Raw genomic sequence first — 20,213 nt, forward strand, 5'->3', positions numbered from 1 at the left:
CTGCCCCCCACACCCCAAAAAGCCCTTTGAGCTGGAGGACACAGACACTACCTGTCAATCACTGCAGAGGAGGTGGGTCTTCCTGGCAGGAAATAGGACCTGAAAGAGAGCAGGCAGAAACCTCCTTGCCCTTGCCAGAAACCCTACCTGTGCACATGTGCAAGGTGGTGCCAGTCACATGGGGCCCTACTGGTTGGCAGGGGCACTGTGTAAAGATGGTGCTTTGTAGGGGCAGACCTGGCTGAGGGCTGGGAGAGCCCCAGCCATGGCCTCTTCTCCTTGGGGTACATAGGAAGGGGAATTGGAGATTATACTCTGCAAGCCAGACTGTGTAGATTCATGTTATTCTGGGATTATTTCCTTGTTGTTTTCCCTAGCTATTATTAGTATGTGTAAATAATAATAAATAAAAATACTCCAGCCTTGTCTCAGTAAGGCTCCTGGAAGTAAAGGAAGGGCTTTGTATTCCTCCTGAGCCTATTAAAGCAAAAGGGATACTTCCGCTAAGGGCAGTGTAGAGCAGCAAGGAACAATGAAGTAAGGAGGAAATGGGTACCCCAGGGATGAAAATTGCAGGAATAGAGTCAAAGATGCATGTATGTACCCATCATGAGACAGTCCCAGTCCTTTCTTAGAAGATTTAATTGTAGTTTGTATCAGTTCACCACCCTTTCATAATTTAGTTCATTAATCCAAATACTACTTTTCTGAAAGCTTACTTCTTCCAAGAAGTTTCTCTCCCTGCTCCAGTCCTCAATATTTTTCTTTTCTAAACTCTTTAGTGCATAATGCCACCTTTCAATTGGCAATGAATCCTGCATGAACTGGAGACATCTCTTGAACTGATCTGTTATGGATGTCTTCTATGGCAAAATATTTTATTCATTTGACTTATTTTCCAAGGGCCAGGAACATGCTTTATAGTATTCCTGAAGTCATGTTTGGTTAAGGCTGCTTTTGATCCTTCAAGTCGCACCAGCCAACTCTGACAATAACCATTTAATCAACTCAAGGAATATTTATCAATAGTAGTATAGAAATGTATGAGTTAATATATTTTGTTATTTTAGAGTTGCATGTGGTTTTTAAGTAATTTGTGTTAATTACAATGATTATAGTTAGACTAAGTCTTGGCATCAAGTACTATAGTCATTCTCACTGTTTTGTTTGTTGGTTTATACTTTCTTTTGGAGCCAGGTGAATTTTTGTTTTTATAATGTATTTCTAAAATTAAGTGTAGTTTTCGTCCATTCTTTGGTAAAGTGGAAAACCGACAAGGCCTTCTTTAGGAAAAAAAAAGCTTGATAAAATACATAATCGTCGATATTTATGTGTCTACTAAAGGTTTCAATTTTTAAACTTTGAATCAGCCACAAAATATTCATTTTACTATTCTCAGCTCTCTACCACATATAAATGGCCTATGGTACAAATACAGGCATACTTACATTGTTATATATCCTATGGTATTAGCACTGCTAATTCATTTGTCTTGTTTTTATTTTGTTAGCAAACAGAAATCAACAAGAGAGTGGCTATTGAACCCAATGAGAAATATATCTGAGAACCTTTATGGATATACATTTTAACTTCCAATTCATTTGAAACTCTTAAATGAAATTTAATTTCAGGATTTGTTTTCACTGTTTCCTCTGTTCTTTTAAATTTATTATAGCAGAAGTCACAGGAAAACTCGAGAGAGCTATAGTTTATCAGAGAATCAATTGTATAAGAAAGTACTTAAGTAAATAGATGGCAATTTGGGATAGATTATCAAATTTTAGAAGTAATTATTTTATTTATAAATGCTCAGTTAAAATAAGGCATTTGTAAATTAAAATCTAAAATAGAAATTTGACATTTGTTTGCTCTTTGCAAATATCAAACAGTAACTTTATATAGTTACTTTTTCTCTGTCAAATTTAACTTGATAAAAATGAAAATTTTTAACCAGATTTCCTCTTGAAATTTTAAGGAATTGATTCTATAAGCAAAATGTATGATGGTAAGCCATTTCTTTTTCTTTAGGTTAATGGAAAAGGGTCAGTATGCTGCTGTTAATTTCAAAACAGATAAAAAATCATCTATAATTATCTTCAAAACACATTATTTATTTCTCTAGATTATGAGTGCATTTTCCCTATATCACTTAACTTGTATCATGTTCAGTGATTTTTCTAAATAATATAAGCTTTCCCTTTTAAATGTCAAAATTTTTACATTTTAACATTTTGATTGGAAAATATTCTAGAGTATTTATACTCTTACTCAACAGAGAGCAAGGAATGAACACAATTTAATCTTTTGTCGATAACTTCCAGGGCAGTACTTGTGAAAATTAATCACTGTACAGTCTTATAAAACTGATGCTCCTGAGTCTACTTTAGGCAGTAGGCCTCTGCCCTGAATAACACAGACTGGCTTCCCTGCTTCTGGCTGTGCTGCCTCCTCCCTCCCTTCAGCTCTCACCTTTGCTGTTCTGCTATTGTGCTGCCTGTGATGTGCCACCTTACGGCATCCTTTTGTCTTCCCGAGAGCCTGAGACTGGCTCCAGATGCTTAGATAGTGTGCGGATGATGTGCTTTGTGACAGATGTTTGCTACTCAGAGGTTCTGTCACTTATTTCCAGGTTCTAGGCTGGGCTTCTAATTACTGACTTTATTGGGAACTATTTACTTGGGGGGAACTAGCAAATTGCCCAGATCCTAAAACCTGCCTCCTGATTTCCCTCATTCATCATCAACCCGTGCTTCAAAATTCCTCCTACAGAATTCTAAAACGACAGTAGCTTATACTTAGATGGTGTTTATTTTCTTGTAGGCACTGATCTAAGCCCTTTATATATATATATAAATATATGTGTGTGTGTATATACATACATACATACATACATACATATGTGTGTGTGCGTGTGTGTGTGTATATATATATATATATATATATATATATATATTCAATCATTGCATCTTTACAATTCTCAGGTTATTTCCAATTTCAACATAAAGAAAGGGAAGCACAAAGAGGGTAAGTGATATGTCCACATGTGCATAGCTGGTAAGCGGCAAAGCTGGGACTCTAAAATAGTCAGGTGACTGCAAGTCCTGTATTTCTATATTCCACACTTTCCATGATTCTATCTATGTGGATATTGGTGGAAACTGGAATGCATAGAGGAAAGTGGCTGGTCGTTAAGTTTCACTGCTGCAACCTCAGGTATAGCCATATTTCTGAAAAACTAGGTCCTTGCCATCACTCTCTGCTTTTAAATTTCTCCTTTTCCTCCAATCCAAATTGTAGTTGACATCAGCTACCAATAATGATTGAGCATTTTGTGTGGCAGGCATGGTCTGGGCATCTTACAGATATTTCTGATTCCTATGATATTGTCGTCTCCTCATAAGGACTGAAGGCTCAGAGATGTTAAGTGGCTTGTTCAAATCACACAGTGATCGGCAGACCCTCCACTTACATTCTTCAAACACCTCAAGGACAAAAGCCTCCATCGTTCTCCATTTGCCTATAGGATAGAAGCCAAATTCCTCACTGCCAGGCAAGGGGCCATGCTATCTTTCCAACCTTATCTCCCACTGGGCTCCAGCTTAACTCCTCTGTTTCAGACTGGCATGTCTGTGCCCTCTCCCCCAACCCAAAGGCTCACTCCCGATGCCCAGCCTTCCATGCATTATTCCCACGACCTAGAATGTCTTGTTTCCTCCTTTGTGCCTAGTCAAATCCTGTGTGACACAGAACACAGCTCAGCTTTCCCTCTCACACAAGGTCCTCTTGCATGAAATACTCCAGGCTCTACTGGTCTCACTTCCCCATAGATTCTTGCCCACACCAGTCACCGGGGGCATTGAGCACACATACTTGTACACACCAGATCACTAGTTCAGGCCAGCTGACTCATATCTCCAAACTTGACACTTGAGCTGAATATTTTGACTCATGTAGTTTCTCATTTCATACAGATGGTCAGAAGCACCACAGAGAATTTTCCCTGTGACCTGTTGTGCCAAGGCCTGGGGTAAAAACTGCTTTCCATGGACAAAGTGAAAAGTAGATGTAATTTATCATTGCCACTTTCTAGTATAGCTCCCCTCCAAGTTATTCCAATATGTGTAGGGTTATACGTATATGTAACCTTACTACTCCTTTTTCCGCTACTCTTTTTTTCTATATAGTACAAAAATAATAATTAAAATAACAAAAACAGACACATATTACTGTATGCCAGATACTTTCTAAGCACTCCATAAGTATTAACTAATTTAGTTTTCTTAACCGCCCTTTGAGGTAGGTATTTATTATTACCCTTTTTTTACAGATAAGCAGACTGAGTCACAGGGAGGCTAAGAAACTTGCCTAAGGTCACACAGCTGGGATTCAAAGCTAGGCATTTTATTATGATGTTATATTGTCTCACAATAAAATAATGTATTGTTTTTTTTCTGATGGTAAAAGTAATACCTAAGTGTGTGTGTTTTTTTTAAATCAAATATTAAATGAAGTCTAAGCAGCACAGAGCTATGGTAACTGGAAAGCAAAAAAATGTAATAATTTATTGTGAAACGAGTTTTTGAATTCCAAATTCTAATGCTAATAATGCTGGTGAGCTGGGGTTGACCACAGGGCTGAGCCTGGACTGGCTAGGCCCAAACCCAGATATCAGATCTGACCACACGGCCAAGGGGGAAGAGACAGAAGGCAGGGTGCCAGAATGTGGGCCTGCTCTGAAAAAACACAAAAACAAAAAACAAAAACAAAATATAAGGAGAATATCACCCATAGCCTATAGCCCAGGGAGATATAAATACACACTTGTTCCTATTTTAGAAATGAAACAATACTGTATACCATGGGCTTTTTTTTTGGTCTTTAATTAAAAAATTTAAACAGCTTTATTGAGGTATAATTTATATACCATAAAATTCTCATTTTAATCATAAAACTATTTTTAGTAAATTTAGTTTTGCAACTGTTATCATAATCCAATTTTAGATCATTGCATCATACCCATTTACACTTACTCTCCATTTTCACCCACAGCCCCTGGCAACTGCTGATCTATTTTCTCTATATATTGATTTGCTTGTTCTGGGCCTTTTATACAAATGAGAACATACAACATGTGGTATTTTGAATCTGGCTTTTTCTACTTAGCATAATGTTTTCAAGGTTCATTCTTGCCATAGCACATATCACCACTGCACCCCTTTGATAACTGAATAATATTCCGTTGTACGTGTTTACCACATTTTAGACAACCGAATAATATTCTGTAGTATGTGTTTACCACATGCAACCGTTGATGGACATTTGCGTTGTTTCAAATAAATAATGCTGCTATGGATATTTATGTACACGTCTGTGTGTGGACATAATGTTTGCATTTCTCTGGGGGTAGATATCTAGGAGTGAAATTGTTGGGTCATATGGTAACTTTAAAATGTAAATATGAAAAAAGAAAAATAGTAGATAACAGCAATTGGCATGTGTGTTTTAATGGAAGATTTATGGATATTCCTGAACAAAATAGAGGTTATCATTTAACAGGTTCCAGAAAGAGATGAATGGTGGCACCCTGGCCTCTGTCAGGAGTGGAGCTTCGCTGTTTTGATGTGTAGGATATGAGGTATTGTGTAAAGTTAGAAGCTTCTTTAGGAACTAATTTTCAGACAGAGAACACTAATGGAGAAAATCCAGGGTGGGAAAGAGCTTGAGACAGGGATGTGAAAGGTAAATTAGAAGATTTCAGAGCTGGGTGCTGAATATGATAATCTGTTGAAAGAGAGGATGAGAAAACCAAACGTGGTGTCAAGATCATTTAGAGACCTATTTCCCTAGGGTTAGGGCCCAGAATTTGGAACCTGAGCACTACTAACACTTGGAAAAAGCAAAGAGTGCATTAGGGGAGATATATAAGGGCAGCCCCGTGGCTGGGCAATGCCCATTGCAAGGTTAGGGAAATGCAGTGAGGGAAGAGGTATGTAAAAAGGCCAACAAATTGCAGCTCCAAGATGGTAACTATATGAGGCCTTTGAGCCACTGCCTTAGGTCTTTAACTTTTGTTTTTCACATGGACAACAATACCAAGCCACTGCAGAGGCCAGCTGATGTGAAGACAAAGAGACTGGCTGGAAGCTACTGCAGAGATTCCGACGTGAGAACGTCTGGCGATAAATGCGACTGTGTAGAAAGAAATGATCAGCAGGCCTTAGGGATGGATTTGCTGTGCAATTGCAGAGAGGAGACAAACATGGGGGTGGGGGTGGGGCGGGGGCGAGGGTGGGGGCGGGGGCGGAGGGCGTAAGATGATAGAGGGTTTTTTGGAGGTATAATTATATCCATACAGCAAAATGCACAGATCTTAAGTGTGGGATGAATTTTCATAAATGCCTACATTTGTTTACTCCCCCTGCCCCCAGAGGTTTTTTAAAGGCCGAGTTTCAGGTGGCTGCAGATCCTAAGTGAAGCTACCTCAAAAGAAGCTATATGTACCTGAAATGAGAGAAGCGACAAGGGCTGGAGCTATAGATATGAAAGGTAGATGCCAGCAGGTAGGAATTTTGTGAGCAAATGAACACAGGTGTAAGAAGGGGTAACTGGAGAACAGGAAGGCCTAATTTTGCCGACATAAGTGCACAGACTTCTCTTTTTTCAGGTCTTCGACCTCATACTTAATTCTCTTAAGGGACAAAGAAATCACTTTCCGAGTTGGCTTTTGCCAGTGTCTGCCCTACCGAACTTGCAGAATGGTATAGCTGGGGGGAAGGGAGCTAGAGGATCCCACAGGGTTGTCTGCACCTCCTCCAAGCAGCTCGCTCTAATACATGCACAACTATATTCCTGACCTGGGGAGCCCAGCTTCCTCTCTGCAGCAGCCTTGCAGCAATACCCTCGGTGTTTGCAGCGAGTGCAAGCTTGCAAGAGGCAGGAGCACTGTAGCTAGACTTGGGGGGCGGTGGGCGTGGCCGCGCTCCCTCGCGCCGCTCCCGCCCAGGCAGCCCCGGGAATGTTCTGAAAAGTATCCAAAAGTTCTGCGCCGCGCGCGCCAAAAGAAAAAAAAAGGGCACAACCCCCCACTACTCTGGGCGTTGCGTGTGTCCGTCCTCGCCATTCTGGCTGCACCTCCCGCAGCAGCGCACACGTTTCCTGCGCCTTCTTCTGGGAAGCTTCGCCGTCGGCTGGGCGCTTCCCTTGCAGCAGTCTCCAGACCCGAGAGGCGGTCAGAGTCCTTGCTCTTCTCTTTGGAGCACCATGCCCAACGACGACGCATTCAGCAAGCCCTCGGCGCCGTCGGAGGCTCCGCACGCCCCCGGGGCACCGCCGCAGGGCAAGGCCGGGGGCTTCGGCAAAGCAGCCGGGGCGCTGCTTGGGTCGGCGGGCACCGGGGGCGGCAGCAGCGGCGGCTCGGGCTCAGGGGCGTCGGGCGTGGGTGCCGCCAGCAAGAAGTCCCCGAGGCTGCCCAAGTGCGCGAGATGCAGGAACCACGGCTACGCGTCGCCGCTCAAGGGCCACAAGCGCTTCTGCATGTGGCGTGACTGCCAGTGCAAGAAGTGCAACCTGATCGCCGAGAGACAGCGCGTGATGGCCGCGCAGGTGAGAGCGGGCGTCCAGGGACCGGGGTTCAGCCCCGAACTCTTTGGATTAAAGTCCCTCGGACCTGGGCAAGCCACGCGGGGCCTGGGTTCGGGAGGGAGGCGGCGGTGCTAGCGGTGTCCGCGGAACGCTCGGCCGCGGCTCCCAGCCACGCGCCGAGGGACTTGTCTCGGATCCCGCCGGCCGAGCTGGGCGTTGCGGGGTTTGCTCTGCTCCAGAGTCTCAAGGATCCGTGACCCGGCCCTCCGGCGAAAAGCTGCAGGGTTCGCCCCTTCGGGGATTTCCAAGCTCCCTAGAATCTCAGATCCCGCTTTGGTTGCAGAGTTGCCGGGGGCGCTCTGCTCGGGAGACCCCGGGGGCCCGGAACTCAGCCTCTGGCGGCGAGTTGCGGGGTTGGGTCTGCGGGGGAAGGGTTCTCGGGATCTTCGACCCCGCACCCAGCAGCGTTGCTGGGTTTGCCCCTTTTGGGGGTCCCTGGGATCTCTGACCTCGCTCTTTGAGCAAAGAGTTGGGGGGTTCGCCCCCTCCGGGATCCCTGACTCCGCCCCGGAGCAGAGTTGCGCTTCAATTAGGGAGGGTGCTTGAGGGTGCCGGCGCGGGTTTCTCGTTTGGGCAAAACCGAGCCCGGGCTGCTTACCCGTACAACGTGTCGGGAAGCTGTTTTTCTGGAAAAGTCGCTGTAACGGACACCAGCGTGGCGTGGTCCCCGTTGTGCCCTTGGCGCACTTTTCGCCCCGCGTGGACCCAGGCCGAGCACCTCAGCCATTTTGAGCGCTGCGGAATTTGTATTAACATTTTAAAATGTGCGGTCTCAACTCATGTTATTCAAGTACGACTTACTTTGAGTGTATTTTTAAAACACTCTTAAGAATTTTTTAAAAATATGCGCTGTGAAGAAAACGCAGGGATTTGAAGTTTCGTCTGTCGTTCGTGGTTTTTTAAAAAATTTTTAAGCGGCAAAAGCAGGACAGTAATTTAGCATCTTAACGGAAATAGTTAATGTAGTTGGTATCCTACGAGGATTTTTAGAAGAGAATAATACACATTCTCTCCAGCTAAAAGTTTTCATTCTTTTAAGACAAGTAATTTAAAATGAAAAGATACCCAAGAAATATTTTCCAACGATGTGCTACTTTTGATTAGGAATGTGTAAATTTCCTCTGTTGAAAATGATTTAGATAAGAGTGTTGAAGAGGATTGCACAAACACTTCAATATTATACTTTTTATAGCCATCTGGTTTTTAAAGGTGTGTTTTAAACTAGATGTATTTGGGCTTCACAGATGGTGAGTGCAGTTAAGAAAATGTAGGTTTTTCTTGGTTCCTTCTCTATAGATTTTTAGCGTAATCTATAGTGGATAAAAAGAATAAATTGAGTGTAATATTAAAATGCATCACAATGAGCTTACTGAAAAAACCTTAGGGACATTTAAATGGTATTTGTAGGTAGAAAAATATTCTAAACATTAAGTTATTGGGTTAAATAGCGTGGAAAGTATGCTTGGGAGAGGAATTTTCCTCAAAATTAATAAAGTTATTTATCCAAGTAGGGCCATTAATTCTGAATAAGCTTTATTAGTAGCAACGCTAACTTGGAAGAAGGCTGTTATGTTAAAAACAAAGCAACTTGGGATTACTTTTATAATACGAAACTTCAGTGTTTTCCACAGCAGAAGGTTTGTGCTGTACTAAATGAAACCTTTCAAATCCATTAACAGCTGTTTTTTACTCATTCTAAAATAGTTTGAAATTGATCTTAGCTGTGACTCTAAAATAATTGCATTTTTTGTCAATTGCTCCACCTTCCCCGTTTAAATAACGTTTCCTAAGAACACTTGCGAGGTCTTTGTAAAAATGTCTTTAGTTTTGGAGTGTTTTGTGCGTTTTATGCATGCATGGGATTTGTGTAAATCAAGGTATAAATATGCATTGACATACTTCACAGGTTTGTGGATATTTAATTATTTCGGATAAGATCCTTAATATTCTGTTTCTAGACTTCTTGGTTAATCATAGAAAATTCAAGATTTCAGCTTAATTATTTTATCTTAATTGATTAAGGATTTTATTCTAAGTTGAAGACTCCTGTTGTAATGAGTAAAATTACTTGCAAATTAATCAGCTTTCTAAGTTTGGAGTACATTTTTCCTAAAACATAAATTGTAGTTGTGTTTCTGGATTACCTTTTGGATTTCAACTTTTGGCTTGTCTTTGAGACTCTGAGGTACAGGTACTTTCTCATTTCCTTATTACCAAGAGTCAATTTCAACAGAAAGTCTCGTTTTTTTTTTTGTTTGTTTGTTTTTTGTTTTTGTTGTTTTTTTGTTACATGTAGTAAGCAAAAATACAATTTATTTTCTTCATACCTCTTTTTTCAACCTTCAACAATATAATTTAAGAGCAGATAAATTGAAAAAGGACCATGAGGAGTTTCTTAGGTATGTTAGGTCCTTTCCAGCCCCCGTTTCCATCTCCTTCCTTCCTGCCTGGAATATCACACCTGTCCTCCCTTTCTCTTCACCTCCAACCTCTCCTTTCTCCAGAGTTGTCAGCACACAGCTTCCATCCTTTTCTCCATTGCTTGTTCACATACTCTTTCCACCCTCGAGAACAGGACCCTGTGAGGTGTCCTAAGCAGTCCCTGCCTTCTCTGCTCCTTGTTCCCATTTTCTGCCCCTTCTTTACCTGTCCAAGTCCTACTCTTCCTAATAGTCAAGGCCCTGTTCCTATACCACCTCTGGCTGCTTCTTAAAACTTAAAGCCATTTCTGTCTCTGAATTTTTTCTGTAAAATTGCTGCGTACCTCTCCTGTGGTGTTTGCCACATTCTGTCTTGAATTGCATGTTTGCCTGCCTTCTGTTTCTCCTTTTAAACAATGAGTACCTTGGGATCTAATTGTACTGTATCTTGCTGGTCACTGTTCCCCGTACAGTGGCCTTTTACAAATTTGTGGCATAAAGGAATAAGCGATCCCATTTTCCTTCCTTCCTAATCTATCAGTGCTGACTTCTACTCTTCACATTGAATTCCTCTGCTTAGCTGACGATACCGTTTTTCCTGATCCTTCCTAGCCAACCTTATTTCAGGCTACTCTCCATACTCATTTGTTTAATGAACATTTTTTTGAGCACCTGCTGTGGGCTAGACACTCTGGCTCCAAACCATTTCTCAGCTTTGGCTGCACATCATTAGTACTTGGGTAGCTTTAAAAAGAAACGAGATTCTCAGACCTTACCCTGGCACTAATGGATCACAATGTTGGGTAGGTGGGGCTTCAGTGGTTTTGATGAATCTGCACAGGTAATGCTTCTGGTGTGCTAGAGGATGACCCTGCTGCCTTGTGCTTATAGGTGGCTCTGAGAAGGCAGCAGGCCCAGGAGGAGGAATTGGGGATCAGCCACCCCATCCCACTGCCCAGCGCTGCTGAATTGCTTGTCAAGAGAGAGAACAATGGCAGCAACCCCTGCCTAATGATCGAGAGCAGCAGCTCCTCGCAGCCCCCGCCACCCAGCACCCCCACCACTGCAACTTCAGGTAACCTGGAGGGCCCGAGGTTCACGTTGTGGCTGGGTGTGGGGAAGAAAAAGGGCCATGGCCACAAAAGCAGAGTCTCAGGATCATCCTGAGCTACATTTCATATTCAGAGCTTAGTCGGTTTTCTTAATGGGTTGGTTCTCCTTCTGAACGTCTGTGTTTGGCTGCCTCACAAAGAAGATGGCCACATATCTAGAATTGGAAGTTCGACACCTCCACTTTCCTGTTATTAGTCAGAGGAATGAGATTCCATATTTTATTTCAATCCACCCCTCCATTTTTGGGTCCTCTTTGTGGGATCTAAAAGATCCTGGTTTTTTAGAACTGAAAGGTCACTTCTTTGTCAAGGCCTGGTCTGAAAAGGCCAAATCCTAGGTGTCAAGTTTCAGTGGGCACTGGGAAGTGAGAAGGCATGTCCCAGTGTCTTAAATTCTCTCCTGTGTGCTAAGGTAATACCAGGGGCTATATGTATGCTAATTCACTTCATTTAATTCTTAGAAGGAAGTATTAATTCTATCTAATACTTGTGAAGACTGAGGTGTAGGAAGTTTAAGTGACTGGCTAAATTTGCAGAACTAGAAGTTCTGAATTAGTCCATCTGCCTCCAGAGCTCACTGTGCTTACTGCACTGGGTTTCCAAATTACCCTAAGCATCATGGTGGTCTAGAGTTGGACTATCAAATATGGAAGCCCCTGGACACATGTGGCTATTTAAATTTAAATTAATTATATTGAAATAAAATTAAAACATTCATCTGAAGAAGATAAACAGATGGCCAATAAGCACATGAAAAGATGCTAACCCTTCACTGATCCTCAGGGAACTGCAAATCAAAACTAAATGAGATACCATCTCACACTATCAGCGTGGTTACTGTAAAAAAAAAAAAAAAAAGCCCAGATAAGTTGGAACCTTTGTGCTCCGTTGATGAGAATGTAAAATGGTATGGCTGCTATGGAAAACAGTGGGGTGGTTCTTCAAAAATTGGAACTCGAATGACTATATGATCTAGTAATTCTGCTTCTGGTTCTATACCCAGAAGAATTGAAAGCAGGGTCTTGAGATATTTGTATACTCATGTTCATAGCAGCATTATTCTTAATAGCTAAGATGTGGAAGCAACCCAAGTGTCCGATGTGGAAGCAACCCAAGTGTCCATTGACAGAGGAATGGATAAGCAAAGTGTGTTATATACATACAGTGGAATATTATTAATATTCAACCTTGAAAAAGAAGGAAATTCTGACACATGCTACAACATGGATGAACCTTGAGGATATTATGCCATGTGAAATAACCCAGTCACAAAATAACAAAGACTGTATGATTCCACTTAAAGACTTAGAGTATCCAGAATCATACAGTGGAATGGTGGTTGTCAGGGCCTGGGAGAGAGGAGAATAGGGAGTTTCTGTTTAATGGGTATGGAATTTCAGGCTCACGAGATGGATGATAGTGATGGTTGTATTTTATAAATTTATTTAATACTACTGAACTATACACTTAAAAATGGTTAAGCTGGTAAATTTTATGTGTATTTTACCACAGTAAAAAATAAAGTAAATTTAAAACATTCAGTTCCTCAGCTGCACTAGCCACAGTCCAAATGCTCAGTAGGTACCTGTAGCTTGTTGAATAGTGTGCATTTCCATTTCTCACAAAGTTCCATTTGACAGCACTGGTCTAGAATGCAGATGCTCTAAGAAATCCAAACAAAGATCTGTGAAATGCTGTTGGCAATAAATGCATATATTACATATTTAATAATATGCTGAAATTCACAGAATATCTGTCTTTTAGCCTGCTAAGGTTCTATGAAATACAGCCTTGTGGTGTGGTGCCTCTTCAACTAATCTTTTCATGAGCTACTCAGTTTGCTGTGCTTAACCATTGGGCTCAAATTGCTCATCTACTTGTCATTAACTAGCTGTGCAACTTTGAACAAATCACTTAAGTTCTCTGAGCCTTTTGCTCCCTCTTAAAAAAAAGTAGGGAGAGAAAGGATTTACCTGATCAAAAAAAAGTAATTAAAACAATAAAAAGAAAACTATTATTTCAGCAATAATCTCGTACCAAACTATATAATGAACCATTTCTACTATGTGTTCTTAAATCTAGATGAACTTAAATGACTACTAGTCATTTTAAAAATTGTTTTTAATACCAATAAATTTTTTAATATTAAAAATTAAAAAAAAGTAGGGAGGGAACCTTGGAGAGTTTTGAAGATTCTATAAGTCTTGACTTTTATAAGGAAGGAGAAGGTAAGCAGGTACTAAAGAAAGCAGGTGAGAGGGGGAACCATAATCTCTGCGTTGCAGGTAGGTATGTCTCTATGTCTGTCACTGTATGTCTACTGGGGCTATAGGTTCTGTAGTTAACAAAAGGAATGTTATTATTTTCTTTTGGCTTGGCGGCTCATAATACATACTTATAACAGTTTCCAAACTTTTTATAGAAAGGAAGGAGTATATCCATCAGAAATGTGATCTTCACATTTTGGAATTTTAAGCTGTGTCCAAGGTTAATTGCCAAATGATACATACCTGGTCAGGGCTGATGTGGACTTAGCTGAAGGGCTGAGGTGGAAACTGGGTGTATCAGAAGAGTAAAGAAGGGAGGAACTTATTTGGTGGTCACGAACATCTTATGAAGTAGGAATTATTATTCCCATTTACAGATAAGGAAGCCAGTGCTAAGGAAATTGCCCTAGAATAGAGCTGAGTGGAGCTGGGATTCAGTCTAGGCCTGTCTGGTTCCAAAGTCCATGGATTTTCCATTTCAGCTGCCTGTGAAGAGAGACTGTGGGAACAGTTGCCATGTTTCCTTGGAAAATGAGCAAGTATGATTAGAGGCTTCAGTTTAATCTTCAGAAGGGATTCAGAGCTAATGGGCAAATAAATTTAGGAGCAAATGTCTCTGCTATTCTTCCTTTGCATAGAAGGCTGCAGCTACTGGTCTTCATGAGAGAAATACAGGGGTAGGCCCATGATAGAAAAATGTCAATGCTGGGCATTTTGTGGGGGACCACAGTTGAACATTGTCTAGCCTGCTGTCCTGCATTCCACCTTGGAAGGGATGTCAGAATTTGATTGTACACCCCAAGGTAGCAGAGCTTTAGAGAAAGATCTCAGGTTAGATGGAGTTCAGAATGACAAAGAAGTTCTCCCAGCGTATTTTCAGAGTGGCATTAGGGAAAGTTACAAATAGAAGCAGCAGGAAAGCAAGATAGAAGGTTCAGGGTCAAGGAGAATGTGACCAGATTCCTTCTTTGCTTCTGAAGCTGATAGACCTTGGAGTCATTTTGAAGTCTTGAACCAACATTCAAAGGGATGGGAATGTGGAGGCCAAGAGTGCGTTGTGCTCATGTGCTCAGGTGTGGGTAGGGAGGCATTGCTTTGGAAGCTCTCCCTACCGAAGAAGGATGGGCTGTCCCCTAGCCCGCACATCTGTATGGGGCAGGAGCCTCAGATACATCATCTCTACTCACTGTACTTGTACCAAAGCTCCCGAGTTGGGATTGATAACTTTCGGACTGGGCCTGGGGTATGAGCAAGAGAAAAACAAATGCCAGTAGACTTAAACTACGTGAACACATAGAGCGAGAAAGAGAAAGAGAAGAAGGAGTTAGGGAAGTAGGGGAAAGAGAACCAGAGAGACTGACCGACTGAGTGACTGGGAAATATCCTTTAAGTTTTATGCAGCGCATGGGGCCCAATTTCTTAGATAGCTTGCTGCTAACAAATATGTAGCTCATGTTAAGTTCCCAGAGATTAGGTTTTATTTAAAATAACATATAACTTTCTGCAGGTAAAGAGCACTCAATTTTAGAGTACAAAAGCATATTCAGAGAAAGGTAATTGTTCTTCCAATACTAATCTGCAGGCCTCTTCTCTTTGTCATTCCAAGATTACGTGCTGCATGTACAAGCTTACGTGTCTATTGATCATTTTCGTGTATGCGTCCTATATTATTTATATAACATAATGAGAATGTATTGTTCCCACCCTTGTGAAATTTTTTCTTTCATTGAAAACAGCTTAGAATGTTTTAATGGCCTAGTATTCCATTATATAGATGTGGAAGGATAGGATTTGAAATGATTTAGTGAGAGATGGAAGTGGTATTGAGTTGTTATGGAATAGTAAAACCTACCAACCTGGCACACATGGGGACAAGTTGCTAATCTCTTTCTAATACCTAATGTTTAGTGTCTACAGGGCAGGAGCTTACTGAAATTCAGTAGATTTTCACGTCCTTGAAGTTTCTTAGTTATCTCCTTTTGGCTTCCAAAAGTGAGTATGAGAAATGCCCAAGAATTATTGCCAAGATTATTGACTAAATTCTAAGGACACTGAAGGCAATTGGATTTACCAAGCTGTTGTTCCATTTGTTGAAAAACTGACTCCTCAGAGTAGGATAAAGACCTTAGAAGAAAGTCTCTATAATCCTTAGCCAAAGATTGGCTGAGATCAACCAAAACACTGACTAAAGGTTCTTTGAATTATGGATATAGAAGGTTTTTGTTATTTTCATCTGCGGTAGTGGGTATTATTGTGGAAGAAATAGCCTTTTGAAGAAATGCCCTGTTCATTACTGTTTCTTATACTAACAGGATCAGATGTTAGCAGGTATACTACTGACTAGCAAATAGTTTCTTTCCAGGTATTTTTGGGGCACTCAGGAGAAAAGGTGAGCATTTTGGTTTCTCTATGACTACAAATTAATAGTAACTTCAGTATTATTTCTGTGGTTTTACATTTTTAATTTTAGCATTTTATATATTTTTTTATTTCAAAACTTATCGATTGACTGAAAAAAATCTCATAGGCATCCTTTTTGAAATTTAGGCTCCTCTTTGTTTTATATTCTGCTTTTTTTTCGACCTGTGTGGCCAGTAGAATGCTGTTTTACCCATTTACACTAAGGTCTAGTTCTTTGCCTCTGTTTTTCTGCACAGAGCTGTCAGATGAAGGGTTGAATTGTAGATAATTCGGTTCTGCATATGTGTCCTTTGTAAGTAAGGACCTGAATGTTATCTCCCTTAGGGCCCTCCCTTTCTGGAGCACCCTGGACTTCTACACACACTCACTTTCACACTCCCCCACATCAAACCACCTCCTACCGTCTCAGGCCTTCCCTGGCAGCCCAGCCTCCTGTGGCCAGCTTTCATTCACCTTTCCCCTGCTGGAAGAGTCAGTCAGGTCTGTGTCTGATAATGGCGGGACCTCCTGCTTTGCTTCTCTTATTTAGCAGTAATTCCACTTTCAAATAGAGAGGAAGAGAGAAAGAGAGAGAAAGGGAAAGGGAGGGGGAAGGGAAGAGAGAGAGAACACGTGTCATTAGGGGAACACTTTTCATTTTTTATCTTCTAAGTGCTTAAATACTTTTCAAACATAAAATGTAGTTTGAAAATGGAATAATGTCCCCATGGAGTTTTTACCAGTAAGAATGTGGCCGATGAACTAACCTGTGTGGCCAGGTTATTGAGTTAGTTAAATTAAAAAAAAATACACATACTATTCTTTAGAACGGTTATAGGTTCATAGCAAAATTGAGAGGGAAGTACAGAGATTTCCCATATATCCCCTGTTCCCCCATGTGCATAGCCTATCCCATTATCAACACTGCCACCAGAGTGGTACTTAATACTGATAGATCATCATCACCCAAAATTGATAGTTTACATTGGGATTCATGCTTGTGTTGTATATTTTATGAATTTGGACAAATTTATGATGACATGTGTCCCATTATAGTATCACACAGTAACTTCACGGTCTTCAAAATTCTATATGGAGCTATTTAATTTTAAAATACATTTCAGTTTTTATCTTTGCAGTTTCCCAGTATTGTACAGAAAGAAGCACTTCAAACAAATGCACAACCAAAACTATTTATCCCAATTGGTTTAAGTTTATTTTTGAAGAATTCTGGCCACTAATATGAGATGAGCTACATTTGATTCTAGACAGAGCTTTCAATTTCAAGTGGAATAGGAAATGTAGATATCTAGTTTAAAAAGTCCTTTAGATAAAAGCATTCCCCAGTTTTACTTTCAGAGTCAAATAAATTTCCAGATGTCTAACAAAACAAAACTCCTTAAACTGACACAGCATTCGGAAGCTTGAGTGAAAGAAAACACTTAAGATTAATGGTACTGATCATTGTGATAGCCTGTTGTTTTAAATAGTGCCTCGATTTTATTTATTTCAAGGGCAGTCTCTGCTTGCCTGTCAAATATAGCAATTAATTGGCCCGATAGAAATTCGACATAGACAGTATTTCCCTAAAGCAGTTACAACACGAAAGTACATAGGAGGCAGCCTGTTAGTCCACCTTTGACTAAAATGGAAATTTTGAAAACATCATTGATCTTCAGTGTGCATTTTTGTTTTGTGATATTTTTTAATTGTAGATTTTAAAATGGCTAAACATTAAAACATAACAGCTTAAGGTATAATTCATATGCTGTATAAGTCTTCTATTTAAAGTGTACAATTCATTGTTTTTTAGTAAATTCAGAGTTATGCAGCTATCACCAGAATTTAATTGTGGACCATTTTCATCTCCTAAAAGAAACTCGATACGCATAACGGTCGCTCCCCATTTATTCCCAACATCAGCTCTAGGCAATCACCAATATATTTTCCTTCTCTATAGATTTTTCTGTTCTAGACATATCATGTAAATGGAATCGTATGATACGTGACCTTTTGTGTCTGGCTTCTTTCACTTAACCTGGTGTTTGCAAGATTTATCTATATCGTAGCATGTATTTATTATTTCTTTTTTTTTACTAAACAGTATTCCATTATATGGAGTTATCATATTTTGCTTTTTTGTTTATCAGCCAGTGGACATTTGGGTTGCTTATACTTTTTGCCTGTTACGAGTAATGCTTCTAGAACATTCTTGTACCAGTTTTTGTATGACTGTATGATTTATTCTCTTCGTATACACCGAGGAGTAGAATCGCTGAGTCATATGGTAACCCTATGTTTAACCTTTTGAGGAACTGCCAGAATATTTTCCAAAGAAGCTTCACTATTTTATATTCTCACCAGTAGTGTGTGAGCATTCCAGGAAATTTAAACTTAAGTTTTTTAAAATTAAAGGATAAGATGTCTTCCTTCTGGCAAACACTACAGATTTAAAACCCAATGAGAGTCTTTTTGAAAACCTGAAGTTTAGATCATGGAGGGTTCTGTAGGTTTGCATTTTATTATCACTAGAAATATATTAATATTCAGTCATTTAAAATAATTTCCTTTTTTACCTCTATCCCGTCTATTTGTAGTGAAATAAACAGTGTTAAGGAAGTAAATCGAGAGACCTAGCGGTGGGCTTTCTTTGTTGTATTATTGGCCAATAGAAATGTTGTTTAGTGTATGAAGAGCTTAAGCTTTCAGACCTTGGTTCTGAAAGCATTTTCTCAGAATGAGCAAGAGGGATTCTGTTGCCTTAGAAATTTGGCAAGAATGATTTATATTTTCAGATTCCTAAAAATGGAAGACCACCATCATTTTTGTGGAAAGCAAAAGAGAAAACCTGAGAGTTGGTGAAAATGGACAGCTTTCCTTCATGTTACAATGAGAAAAGGACAATTCAAAACTCTTAGAAAAAAAGTCTTAGAATATACTGCCAACAATTGATCATAGCGTTGGAGAACTTTTATAGATGGTCACACTAGGTGTTACTATAGTGTGATACAGCCTTGCACTTGCGGGAAACTTTTGGAATGTCAAAAAGCTCATCTGTGTCATCGTATTCACTTGCCTGCTCCCCAGTATCCCTCTGGGCTCCTTGAACCGTGGATTCCCGGTTATCTGCTGTTTCAGTGGTCCCATCCATCGACCACCCCCTCGGCCAGTCCCTACTCTTTGAGTCTTGTGGACACCTTTCTGACCCATCTGTTGTTTTTGCTAGGCCAGCGTTCTTCAAAGCTTCTTGGCCTTTGAAATCACCTATAGAGTCATATGAGATAAGATTATTCCTTTTATCTCTGTCAGCATCCTTTCCTTCCTCTTTCTTCTTCTCCCAGCCCCTAAATTTTTTGCTTTATTGCTGACTTCTCTCTTTGTTTTATACGAGGGTCTAATCTGTACTTCTAAGATAATGAGGACTCTGAAGTTTCTCAAAGGACTGAAGTTTACGGGGAAGGGTGCACAGGGGAATGTCAGCTAACACCTTGTGCAGGATACTATAAATTCTACACCTCTGCCAGATGATCTGGACTCTGAGCCTAGGAGTGTTCCATGTTGCGCTGTGAACCAAAGGAGCAGAGTAGGTGTGCCTGTGTGCCCCCCGTGGTTCTAGCTGCTGTCTCACTGGTTCTTGACTTGTCAGGGTTCTTTTTGCCATTGTCACAAGCCACTGTGTAAGTGTAGAAGTGTAGATCTGCATTTCTGTCTTAGTGTGAAGGTGTCTTACTTTTCAGCTTATAAAAAAATTCAATGTGACAACCTTTTGACTCCCCTAAGAAAATTCACATAAATATTGATCCCTGTTGCTGAACCAAATTACATATAAAACCCAGTTTACTCTCGTCTGTTATGTCTGTTGGCAGAGTTCACAATCTGTATTCTAATCTTATTGTGCCATACCACTGCTTTTCAGAAAAAATGTATAAGAAACTCTTAAAGTAGATTATAAATACCTGGCTTGTCAAAAGAAGATATTGATTCAGTATTATAGTAATAGCACATTTTCTGATTTTTATTGGCAGTAAGAATTCTTAGTGCTTTACCATCCAATGTCAGTTCAATCCAATGTAAACCGATAGATGGACTCAGTATTGATTTCAGCACTTGTAACACTACTCCCTGTTTTTGCACCACCCTTTTCAAGTCTGGTCCAGAGGTTTGGGGGTTTATCTAAAATATAGAATACGAATTAATTCCAGGAAGCAGATTGGATTCATCAAACGCCAATCAATATTTGCTGAACCGAATAGAGTTCATCTTTGCTAGCAGGTCTGCTCTTTGAGCAAGATTTCCTCCCTTCTTTCCTTTCTTCCTTCTGTTTTTCAATTTTATTTTACACTCATTCAACTAATAATTCGTTGTGTGACTGC

At 40.4% G+C, this 20,213-nt stretch overlaps 1 protein-coding gene across 1 annotated transcript in view; it reads left to right on the forward strand.

Moving 5' to 3' along the window:
* The first annotated feature begins 7,260 nt into the window (after positions 1-7,260).
* DMRT1 (doublesex and mab-3 related transcription factor 1) overlaps positions 7,261-20,213 on the forward strand; it is a 93,192-nt gene continuing 80,239 nt past the window's right edge. The window contains exons 1-2 of the mRNA XM_011379106.2: positions 7,261-7,602; positions 10,953-11,136. Of these exons, the coding sequence (XP_011377408.1) occupies positions 7,261-7,602; positions 10,953-11,136 (526 nt within the window). The remainder of the gene's footprint in view (positions 7,603-10,952; positions 11,137-20,213) is intronic.

Source organism: Pteropus vampyrus, unplaced genomic scaffold (assembly GCF_000151845.1).
Source record: "Pteropus vampyrus isolate Shadow unplaced genomic scaffold, Pvam_2.0 Scaffold354, whole genome shotgun sequence".
Classification (NCBI taxonomy): domain Eukaryota; kingdom Metazoa; phylum Chordata; class Mammalia; order Chiroptera; family Pteropodidae; genus Pteropus; species Pteropus vampyrus.